The sequence below is a fragment of the Myotis brandtii genome, unplaced genomic scaffold (genome assembly GCF_000412655.1).
Source record: "Myotis brandtii unplaced genomic scaffold, ASM41265v1 scaffold896, whole genome shotgun sequence".
In the NCBI taxonomy this organism is placed as follows: domain Eukaryota; kingdom Metazoa; phylum Chordata; class Mammalia; order Chiroptera; family Vespertilionidae; genus Myotis; species Myotis brandtii.
The window spans coordinates 21,581-33,340 of NW_005371677.1; the positions used below are offsets into that span (position 1 = coordinate 21,581).

Here is an 11,760-nt window from a genome sequence, read left to right on the forward strand (position 1 = left end):
TCTTATATAACATCTTCTTTATCCAATTGTCTATTAATGAGCATCCTTTTATTTTAAAACATAAGCTTGGGCATATTATCTTTCTAAGATGCTGTTGTGAAATAGAAATATGGAATCACCTTCTGGTGGGTAGGCATTTAGAAAACAGAAAACCAAAGATGAGATACTCAGGCATAGGATTAAACCCCTACATTTGAGCATAGTTTTATGGATTATACAGGGTGGTCACATGCATTATATGTGTTCCTCTTAACAACCCTGAGAGATCAACATTTGGATAATTCCTATTGTACAGATAAGGAAATTGAGGATACAGAGCTTGAGGTTGAGTTAGTAACTTTCCCAAGTATTCTGATCACAGATCCAGTGCTCTTTGAATTTTAAACATGTGTTTAACTCAAAGTCAGACTTTACTCCCAGATAAAAGGGGTAGAGGGTTAGGCACTCACATGATCATCAGCCAGTCAAGTGCACACCGGGTGGGCTATATGCACTGTGGTTGCTCTGTGAGGGGTGCAGGGCCCAGAAGCACAACAATATAAATTGCTTGTACACTGAAAACAGCCTTAGAGTTCATCTGCTCCAACCTCCACCTTTTACCCGAATAAACTAAAGCTCAGAGAGACAGTAAGGGGCTGGCTTGCTAAGATCACACAGCAAGTTAAAGACAGCCAAGATTTGAGACCTGGTCTCCACTGAGGCTGCCTTCTCAAGCAGCCTGCATTCTGAAAGACTAGGCTGTGACAGGTGTTAACCTAAAAATAGAAATGCAAAGTGAGAGGCAACAGCGCTTATTTGAGATCCAGAAGAATTGCAATGTGGGGAAGCACTGATTCAGACAGAAACCCAAATAGTGTTCCAATTACAGGGTAAAGGCAAGGGGTTTTTAAGAGAAAGAGATTGGGAAATAATTACATGAATAGAAGAAAAGAATTTCTATTGGTGCGAATAACTTATGTTACTCTTTAGCTGTACATGACTGGTTACTGATTCTAAAGGATGCCTACAATTTTCAGCCTTGTGGTAAGGGGTCTGCTTGCCTGTTAGCTCCACAAACAGTTGTTTGGAAGGCAATGCGGCTCTGGCCCAGTCCCAAGGTTATTTTGCCCAGTTCACACTTTCCAAAGTTTCAAGGAATAAGATGTATGAGGCAGTTCCTCTGGAATGACTGCCCTGACTCCAATCTAACATGGCTCCACTTATGCCAGTTTCTCACACAGAAGCCATCCCAAGATAAATAGCTATTTACAAATGACTCCTATTGACATGGAACAGGCGAGCCATCCCAAAATAGCACACAGCTATTTACAAATGACTCCTATTGACATGGAACAGGCTGATGCCTCAGGAGCAGATGTTGCTGGGACGGGTGACACAGCATCACATTTCTGAGCAAAGAGGCTGAATGAGCCAGAATCATGTAATCTGTGCTTCCTGGTTTTGTGATTGGATTTATTAAACTCAATGGAAAAAACAGTAAGATTCCTCTAAGGATCAATGCAGTTGTGGTCTCAGAGTTTAAAGAGCCTCATTCAATCAAGAACCTCAAACCCCGACTCTCAGAGAGCCAAAGGGTTTCCACACCATTAGGTGGAGGTCACCCCTTCCTTCACACAGGAGCCTCCTGTGCTCTCAGCATCAGCAGGAACCGTCTCTGTTGACCAGAAGATGCCGGGCAGGGTGGGGGCCCAGTGCTGGGTCTTAGTCACAGAGCACACACCCCTCCCACCTGCTGCCACTGTGTCCACTGGCTGTAAACCAGCCACTTATCTCACCTTCCTGGGGCCAGGTTTACTCTCTGGGAGGAGGGCAAAAATGACTCGGAGATCTGGAGGGAATGTAGGCTCTGTGGCCTGGAAGAGGGACAGCAGGCTCCATAGCCAGACAAACCCTCTTCAAATCCCAACTCTGCTACTTCCCAGCTGGTGGACTTTGGGCCAGTCATGTCCACTCTCCAGGTGTCACTTTCCTTGCCTATGAGCTAACCATCACAATGGGGCCTACAGGGGAAATGAGCTCAACCATGTGGAGCACCTAGTAGTATAAAACTTACATGTGTATGTGCTACAAATGGTAGTCATGACACGTATTTCAACAGCTTAGAATTCATGTCTTAAGCCTACCCATCCTTCAAGGCTCAGCTCAAATGGCTCTTCCTTCTGGAAGCCTATCTTGACTCCCTGAGCTGGAAAAATAATGATGGCAATGTTTACCAAGCTGCTATTATGTGTCAGATGCGGTATTAAGAACTTTAGCTACATTATCGCATGTAATTCTCATAACTACCCTGGGAGGGAGATATTTTATTATACCCATTTACAGATGAGGACACTGCAGTCCCGTGAAAGATTAAAATATCTGTTCTATGTGACTAATATTTACTGAGCACTTACTATGGGTCAGTCTCTGTTCTAAGTACTTTGCATGTATTAATTCATCAAATCCTCTGTATGAGCCTATAAAGTAGAGGTTATTATTGGAATGAAGCTTAAGTCACTTGCCCAGAGATTCAAACAGAGGCAATGTTTTTCCACGTGGCAGTCCCTGTTTAGAAAGAACGGCCAGTCTGAACAGCAGGAAATATTGACACAGGGTCAGACTTAGGGGATATCAGCTTAGGTGGCTACTACACTACCCACAATTTCTGGCAAAGTCCAAAAAAGTCAAGTTTCCAAAGTTGGCATATATTCTCAAGAAACACACAAACACAATCACCTCAAGGCAATGTCATTTTTAACAAACTAACAGTACACATTTCCAGAGAGTATTTCCCAACATATAATTTCAGAGGGAGGGCTGGGGAGACTGACAACATGCTCAAAATTAAGTCACCAACAATGGGGTAGAGAGCTCTAAATAGCTGCCCACTGGTGGTGGGAGCAAACCACAGCATCATCGGTAACAACAGCAGCATTGCTAAGAGCTCTGCTGAGCATTTTGCAGGCATCCCTCACTCACCCCCACTTATCTGAGGGGATGCCTATCAGAGAGGGACTATTACTATCCCATTTTGTTGATGACCAAACTGAAACACGAAGAGGTGTTATTAGTATCAGAGCCATGAATAGAACCAACCCCCAATATTTCCAAGCATGTGCTCCAACCTCTCCCCCACAGTTTCTTAAGATTCATTAGATCCCAGCAGTAAAAATAAGTGGACCTTCCCAGGCTAAGGTCACCCACATGCTACAATCCTTCAGTCTGTCTAGACTTTCCTAGGAAAGCACAGCTCTGGGGGACCCACCATCACCTCCCCTCCCCACCTGAAATGATTGTCTGGTTGATCTGAGAAACACACTCCCAGAGGCGGAACCACCCAGGCTGAGAGCTGCGATCCACCCACCTCTGCTACTAACAAAACAGAAAGTTCTCTCATTTGTTTAAACTATGAAGTACTGTTGCTAAACTAAACAGTTGAGAGGTTATTCACAGTTTGTGTTCATCCTGAAGCCCAAGATTTCTTTTCCATAACAGAACCAGGCTGGAAAATGCTAATGTGCTTCGTATCAATAAGCAAAGATAAGTATTTTCTTGAATGGTGATTTCCCCACAGGCTTGGGCAAGGGAATAGGTTTCTCAATGTCTTGTGTCCCAGCTTGTCGCCTACGCTTCCTCCTCTCACCCCTTCTCCCACATTACCTCCCATCCACAGCATGGCTGAGCTAAAAACAAAGCTAAACAAAATAGGCCACATATATAGTTCAGTTGATCACCCCACCACCCACTCCCACCAGCTCCTCCAGAGAACTTTTATTTCTCTTTTACTTTGGTTTCTATGGGAATTGTGTTTGGGGAGACACCAAAGGAATTTATCAGCGGCAGATGGGTGTGATGTGTGCAGGAAGAGGCAGAGGATCTGCCCCGGAAAATGAGACTGAGCCAACACACATTTGCAGGGGGAGTGAGAGCTCTGCAGGCCTTTGGGGACCTGTGGCAGGTGCTGCTCCTCTTTGGCTTTACCTCACAGGTGAGTTCAGACTTACTTCTGGGGGTACATCGAAAGGTTCCACCTCGACCTCGGTTGAGTTGGTTTTGTCTGAAGCCTGCTGGGGTTTTCCACTGTCCGTTTTGTCACCCTTGTCTTTACTTGAGCCTTTGGAAGATTTGGAGTCTTTGTCCTTTGAAGACAACTTGAGGTCCTTGAGTGCCTTGGAAAATTTAGACTCCTGTGCCCCTCCCGAGAGGATTTCCACAGCAATTTCCACCAAAATTCTGCCCCTGAATGACACGCCTTCTCCAAAGCCTTCATTCATTTCCTGGTAGTCGTCCATCAGACTGTGGTTCCTGGGTGAGCCATACAGGTTAATCCAGGCAGGTCCAAAGGTAGGTAGAAAGCCTAAAAAGATCCCAAACTTTAGTTGTGTGGTTATGTTTACAAGTTGATTATTTTTTGTTTTATGAAAGTTGTGCACAATCATTTAGAAATACATGATATACAGAAAAGACAAGAGAAAATATTTACAGTCTATGTTTTCACCAATGAATAGTCATAATTATCATTTTGCTATATTTCTTTCCAGTCTTTCTTCCATGCAAATGTCTACACTTGTTCACAGTTGAAATAATCTTATGACAACCAAGATTACTCTACCCAGCAAAACTATCAATTAGCATTGAAGGTCAGATAAAGAGTTTCACAGACAAGAAAAAGATAAATGAGTTCATCACCACCAAACCAGTGTGACATGAAATGTTGAAGGGTATTCTTTAAGAAGAGAGAGAAGAAGAGGAAGAAAAAAGATTTAAAAAAATATGAACAATAAAATGGCAATAAATACATATCTATTAACAGTTGAATCTAAAAATTAAAATAAATGAACTAGGAATCTAATGAACAAAATAAACTGATGAATAAAATAGAACCAGAGGCATGAAAACATGGAACAGACTGACGAATCTCAGAAGGAAAGGATAGGGGAGAAAGTCGGAAGAGATAAACTGAAGATCTTATATGCATATATGCAGTACCTATGGACACAGACAATAGGATGGAGAAGGCCTGGGGCAGGGCAGGAACTGGGTGGAGGCAGGTAATGGGAGGGAAAAAGAGGGACATCTGTAATACCCCCAACAATAAATATTTTTTTTTAAAAAAAGGGAAAAAGAAAAAGAAATAATCTATGTATGTTGATGTGCATCCTTGTCTCTTTCATTCGTTGATAAAATTCACCAGGCACCATGCTAGACTCTAAACATACAGCTGAGTGGAGAATAAGGAAAATACAAACATTAAACAAATGTTTACATTGTAGATGTTATGAAGGAGATATACCTTGTGCTGCAAGAACAAACAACAGGCTGATACAGCATGGAGAGGAGTTAGGCAGAGAGAGAAACAGGAGAGAAAAGAGAGATTTCTAGGCAGAGGGAAAAGCATATGTCCTTCGGAAAGGAGACAGAAGAAGCTGAAAGAGAAAGCCAGAGTGGCTTGAGTCCAGAGAGCACGCTGTATGAGATGAATTTGGACAGGTGAGCAAGTTTGGGGGCCCTGACAAGCTCTTTACTCTAGAAATTATGGGAATATTTTAGGGGGATTTAAGTAAAGATATAACATAATTGGATGTGTGTTTTAAGATCAGTCTGATGCCCGCCCAGAATGGCTCAGTGGTTGAGTGTCAACCTATCCATTCTCTGTCAGGGCACATGCCCGGGTTGTGGGCTCAATCCCCAGTTTGGAGCATGCAGGAGGCAGCCAATCAATGATTCTCTCTCATCATTGATGGTTCTCTCTCTCTCTCTCTCTCTCTCTCTCTCTCTCTCTCTCTCTCTTTCTCTCTCTCTCCCTTTCCCTTCCTCTCTGAAATCAATAAAAATTTTAAAAATTCAGTGTGGCTGCTATGTGAATTGAGTGTAAGAATGGATGTTGGCAAACTGGTTTGGGGATCACACATCATCATCAAAATGGAAGACATCGGTGGCTTCTAGGATGATGGTACTGGAGACTGAGAAAAGTAAATATTCTGAGATATGTTCTAAACATAGAACTGAAAAGACCTCAGGATTGTAATTTGCTATTAGCATAAGTATCTTCCTTTCTTAATACATAATGTCCGAGAAAAGACACAGTATCTATGTGAACATCTCCTTGGCAACAGAATGTTCCTTTTATCCAGGCAGTACGACATGGCCACCCTGAATCTTGACAGCCTGGGTTCAAGTCTCAAACCTCCACTCTGTCATTTTTGAGCTGTGTGACCTCAGACAGGTTTGATAACTTCCCTATGCCTCAGTTTCCTCATCTGTGAAATGAAGATGCTAATAATCCCTATCTCATCTATTAGGATTAAAAGAGATAATGTCTATTAAGTGCTTCACTTAAGAGCTCAAGAATATTAGCCATTACTCTTAAATAAATATATGCATCATCATGTGCTTAACAATTACCTTTGTTTTACTGTTATCCATAGTTTTATGCCTAAATGTTTCCTCTCCCTGTCCCGCAGCCCCATCAACTAGATTCTGTCTTTCCATTGAGTAAATTTTAAGATGCAGAGGGATTGTGTTAAAAAGAATAGAAGTATTTTATGGCCCCTGATGTCTACTTTCTAAACACTGTTCTACATCTCCCTGAACACCATCAAGATGTCCCTGCAAAGCTGTGGGTAAAACCCGTTTGCATCTAGCTGAGAAATCTGTAGACGGGCAGAGTGTGCTTTCTGCATGAAGCATCCTGTGGGGAACTGTTCAGCAATATGAGGAGTTAAGTAACAGATATTTACTGAGACCTTCCAACAGGGTCACTCTGTGAGGGGCACAAAAATTCGATCTTGACCTCTGCTTATGCCAAGCCTTCAGTACGTATGTATATATGCACACACATGCACACGCACGCACACACACGCACGCGCGCACGCGCACACACACACACACACATGCACAAACATATACATCAATTAGCACAGATTTGTAGTGCAGAAAGATTGCCTTAGAACTGCAAGGAGGGAAAGTTGTTGGGATATTTAGAGAATCATCACCTACTGATTTAGGTTTTGTGCATAAAGAGCTTTATTCTGGGTGGAAGCTCTTTCGGCCAACTCAGTGGGTGAGCTGGGACTCTGTCCCTCCATGGCCCTTGAGTGCACTGTCGGCAGCGCCTCCCTGCCCTACTCCTGCTCCCCTGTTCCCCTCAGTGCATTGGAGGCATAATTTGGGGGGATCATTTAAACATGGAAAAGCCATTTTTAGCTTATTTTTGACACATGCAAAAATATGTGTCAGGCCAGATGTGGCCCATGAACCATAGTTTTCCCACCTCTGATCTACTCTAAACACTTCATTTTTCAATTAAGAAACCTAAGGCCCAGGGAGAGGGAGTGACTGCCTTGAGGACATATAGTGAAGCTCATGAAAGACCTGGGATGGTGACCAGGCCTCCAGACTCCCAGAATCTGGCTCCATCCTCTGCCCTGAACCTATCAAAATCAGAGACCACACAGAACATGAAGGGCCGACTGAAAGGAGGGAAAGTTGTTGGGGTATTTAGAGAATCATCATCTACTGATTTAGGTTTTGTGCATAAATAGCGTTATTCTGGTGGAAGCTCTTTCGGCTGACTCAGCGGGTGAGCTGGGACTCTGTCCCTCCCTGGCCCTCTGAGTGCACTGTCGGCAGCGCCTCCCTGCCCTACTCCTGCTCCCCTGCTCCCATCAGTGTGTTGGAGGCATAATTTGTGGGGATCATTTAAACATGGAAAAGCCATTTCTAGCTTATTTTTGACACATGCAAAAATATGTGGCGGGCCAGATGTGGCCCATGGACCATAGTTTTCCCACCTCTGATCTACTCTAAACACTTCATTTTTCAATTAAGAAATCTAAGGCCCAGGGAGAGGGAGTGACTGCCTTGAGGACATATAGTGAAGCTCATGAAAGACCTGGGATGGTGACCAGGCCTCCAGACTCCCAGAATCTGGCTCCATCCTCTGCCCTGAACCTATCAAAATCAGAGACCACACAGAACATGAAGGGCCTAACACAGTGCCTGCTCTAAGCCTCTCACTTAAAAGATGAGGGCTCCAATTCAATCATTTCCAGGCCCTGTGTCCAAATCAGACACGTGAGGCTTTACCTTTATCTCCCTCCTGTTCATTGGAGATTTTCTTCAGGTCAATGAAATGGGTTGCCAGCGCTACATCGTTCACGCTGCCTTCATCCCACACCTGGATTTTCACCCTCCGACACAAGGGAGGGAACATTTCCTTGAAGATCACTTGTTCATGCCACACGGGATCGGCACAATTCTTCTGCACTGTGGTTCGCCCCTAAAAACAAAGCCAGGAGAATGGGAGCCATGGGAACAAAATATGACTTGCCCAAGAAAACTCATCAAACCTGCTGGAAATATGAAGTGAGTTCTTAAAAACTATGAACCTTCCTCCACCCAACACCCATGAAAATCAGTTACACCCAGCAAACATTACTGATGTTCTACTCTGCACCTGACACTGTGCCAGGCATTGGGGTAAAGGTGAGTAAGGCTCGGGTCCTGCCCTCAGTGACCAGGCCTCCAGACTCCCAGAATCTGGCTCCATCCTCTGCCCTGAACCTATCAAAATCAGAGACCACACAGAACATGAAGGGCCTAACACAGTGCCTGCTCTAAGCCTCGAACAGGCCTCCAGGCTCCCGAGTCTGGCTCCATCTTCTGCCCTGAACCTATCAAAACCAGAGACCACACCGAACATGAAGGGCCTAACACAGTGCCTGCTCTAAGCCTCTCACTTAAAAGATGAGGGCTCCAATTCAATCATGTCCAGGCTCTGTGTCCAAATCAGACACGTGAGGCTTTACCTTTATCTCCCTCCTGTTCATTGGAGATTTTCTTCAGGTCAATGAAGTGGGTTGCCAGCGCTACATCGTTCACGCTGCCTTCATCCCACACCTGGATTTTCACCCTCCGACACAAGGGAGGGAACATTTCCTTGAAGATCACTTGTTCATGCCACACGGGATCGGCACAATTCTTCTGCACTGTGGTTCGCCCCTAAAAACAAAGCCAGGAGAATGGGAGCCATGGGAACAAAACATGATTTACCCAAGAAAACTCATCAAACCTGCTGGAAATATGAAGTGAGTTCTTAAAAACTATGAACCTTCCTCCACCTAACACCCATGAAAATCAGTTACACCTAGCGAACATTACTGATGTCCTACTCTGCGCCTGACACTGTGCCAGGCACTGGGGTAAAGGTGAGTAAGGCTCGGGTCCTGCCCTCAGGAAGTTCTCATCCTCATACTGGGACGGGGTCGAAACTAACACTGTGCTATGAACAGCAGTGTTCCCCACACCTCAGGGAATGCAGCAGATTTAAACCCAGAGTTCATGTTTTATAAAAGGAGGAATCTGTGCAAATCACTTCCCCAGTCTGGACCTCATCATAAAATGGAGTTGATGTCCTATTGACCGCCAAGGCAGTCCACGTCAAAAATACTCCAGTGTTCACCCTGCCGAGTGGAGGGGTCGGGTAGACATATAGTTAAGGGCAGAGGCAATATGTGACAACTGAAGCTTCTAAGCCCAGCCAACCAGGATTGAGCTCCAACCATGTGCCCAGGCCCTGGTACTTCCAATGGCTCTTAAGCAGGGAACAGGGATGTTCAGATTTACACAGGATAATGACCACCTGGGCAGACTGTGGAGCAGATTGGGAGGAGGCTGGTAATTCTGCAGGGACTGGGTCACAGCTCAGAGAAGTAGCCAGAGGTAAGAAAGGCGGCCTGTCTGCCCAGGTTCTAACCATGATGCCCAGTGGCAGGGTAGACATATAGTTAAGGGCGGAGGCAATATGTGTCAACTGAAGCTTCAAAGCCCCGCCAACCAGGATTGAGCTCCAGCCATGTGTCCAGGCCGTGGTACTTCCAATGGTTCTTAAGCAAGGAACAGGGATGTTCAGATTTACACAGGATAACGACCACCTGTGTAAATCTGCAGACTGTGGAGCAGATTGGGAGAAGGCTGGTAATTCTGCAGGGACTGCGTCACAGCTCAGAGAAGTAGCCAGAGGTAAGAAAGGCTGCCTGTCTGCCCAGGTTCTAACCATGATGCCCAGTGGCTCCTCTCCATGATCTCCAATGGACAGTGAGTGAGCAATCTTCCCCTTCTTTCTTGCCACATGACTCGGTGCCTCTTTGCGGCAAGTTTTTTCTCTCAAGGCACTTCCTAATTTTGATTTTAACTTCATATCATTTGACTAGAAATGTCCTAGGTAAAGACCAGGCCTGTCATTGTTGGTGACAATAGTTCCTCACCATCTGCCCAGCGAAGGAGACCTCCACGAAGGGATCCACGAGGTCCTTACTGTCACCCACAAATGCTTTGGTGACGTTCGCCATGATGCTGGAGTTCATCTTGGGCAACCCTTCTGCTTTGTAGAGTCTCACATAGAATCTGGCCCAGGGTCTCTCTGATGGAAACCCTTGAGGGATTAAAAGGTTCCTTAGAGGAGGACAAAAACAAAAAATAAAAAAGCGCTCTCATGTAAAAGAATAGGGACAAAAGCTAGAAGCATAAAGAAAGATCCTGATATGTGACAGAAATCTGAAAAGATTAGGATCTATTGCTAAAATGAGTTTTCTTCTTAGTTTAATGACAGTGAAGGGTATGATTAGAGTGAATGCAAACTCACTTAGGTCCTACAATTATAGAATAAACACTGTCTCCCACGCTGTACCTTACAATAGGTACATTAAGTCTCCCCATTTTATAAATCAGTGGTTGAAATTATAATTCTTTCAAAGGAAAATCAGCTAAATTCAAATAAATCAGATAAGCTCAGGAATAGCTTGTCTGTTATGGGTTATTATAGGAAGACAGGCTCTACTTGTCCTAGAAACTGACTTCCAAATGCATAGTTACACCTTCCGTCAGACACATCTCAATGACTCAGATAGAGCAGAATCCCATGTGGATAAGCTATAAACTTGGCCATTCTCGTGTACCCATAAGGAAAGGGAGGGAGGGAAAGAGATATGGAAATGGGAACATATCATTTCCATTGCCCAGCCCTGGATGAATCTGTCTCACTTTTCTATTTGTTCCTCAGCATCGGAGATTTTCGGGTTGGTCTTTAAGATGTCGCCTTTCCCAATCACGCTGATGTCACACTTCAGATACCCCTTCGTGCCAATCCTGATATCACCAGGGTCTGTGAGCAGGGCCCACTTGTCACAGAACTGATGACCTGTAAAAGTGTCCTGACAGCTCAGATATCCTGCACAGATGGACCCAGCCCCACCCAATGCTCTCCCACACCCAAGGTCTCCCACACTCTACTGAGGGATTACCTCATCTGGGCTATTTCCAAGTCTCATGCCACCTCCCTCTCCTCCTTTCCCACCTGTCCTTTACTTCCCATCCTCTTCACCATCTTTTTCTCCAACCGGTCACAAGTATTTGGGAAGCCTTTCAACCTGATAGAAATCCTCTAGCCAGAATTCTAGATTTGATGAAGTAGGAGGACATTAAAGGAGTATAGAAGTCACATATTATTTCACAGGCCATAAATGTGGCTCATGGATTTTTTTGTTTGGCCTACACTGGAAGTCCAAACTTCAAAATCTCATACAAAAACCTATACTTCTGGCTTATCCAAAAACAAACTGTTAGACCAGGCAATACAGAGGGCACATTCCACATGACAGCAGAAGGTAAAGGAGCTGAGTAGATGCTAATCCTAATGGAATTAGTAGAGCTAATTCAAACTCACATGACCTGGACCCCTGGACATGTGAGTTTGAATTACAGTTGAAGAAAAGAGGCCTT

At 44.5% G+C, this 11,760-nt stretch overlaps 1 protein-coding gene across 1 annotated transcript in view; it reads right to left on the bottom strand.

The window, feature by feature from the left end:
- Nucleotides 1–11,760, bottom strand: part of LOC102259487 (fer-1-like protein 6) — a gene marked incomplete at its 3' end in the record, with an annotated part of 46,143 nt that overhangs the window by 16,692 nt on the left and 17,691 nt on the right. Inside the window, exons 8-10 of the mRNA XM_005885182.2 lie at nt 10,248–10,434; nt 8,790–8,982; nt 3,984–4,336 (exon numbers count right to left, since the gene is read on the bottom strand). Of these exons, the coding sequence (XP_005885244.1) occupies nt 3,984–4,336; nt 8,790–8,982; nt 10,248–10,434 (733 nt within the window). The remainder of the gene's footprint in view (nt 1–3,983; nt 4,337–8,789; nt 8,983–10,247; nt 10,435–11,760) is intronic.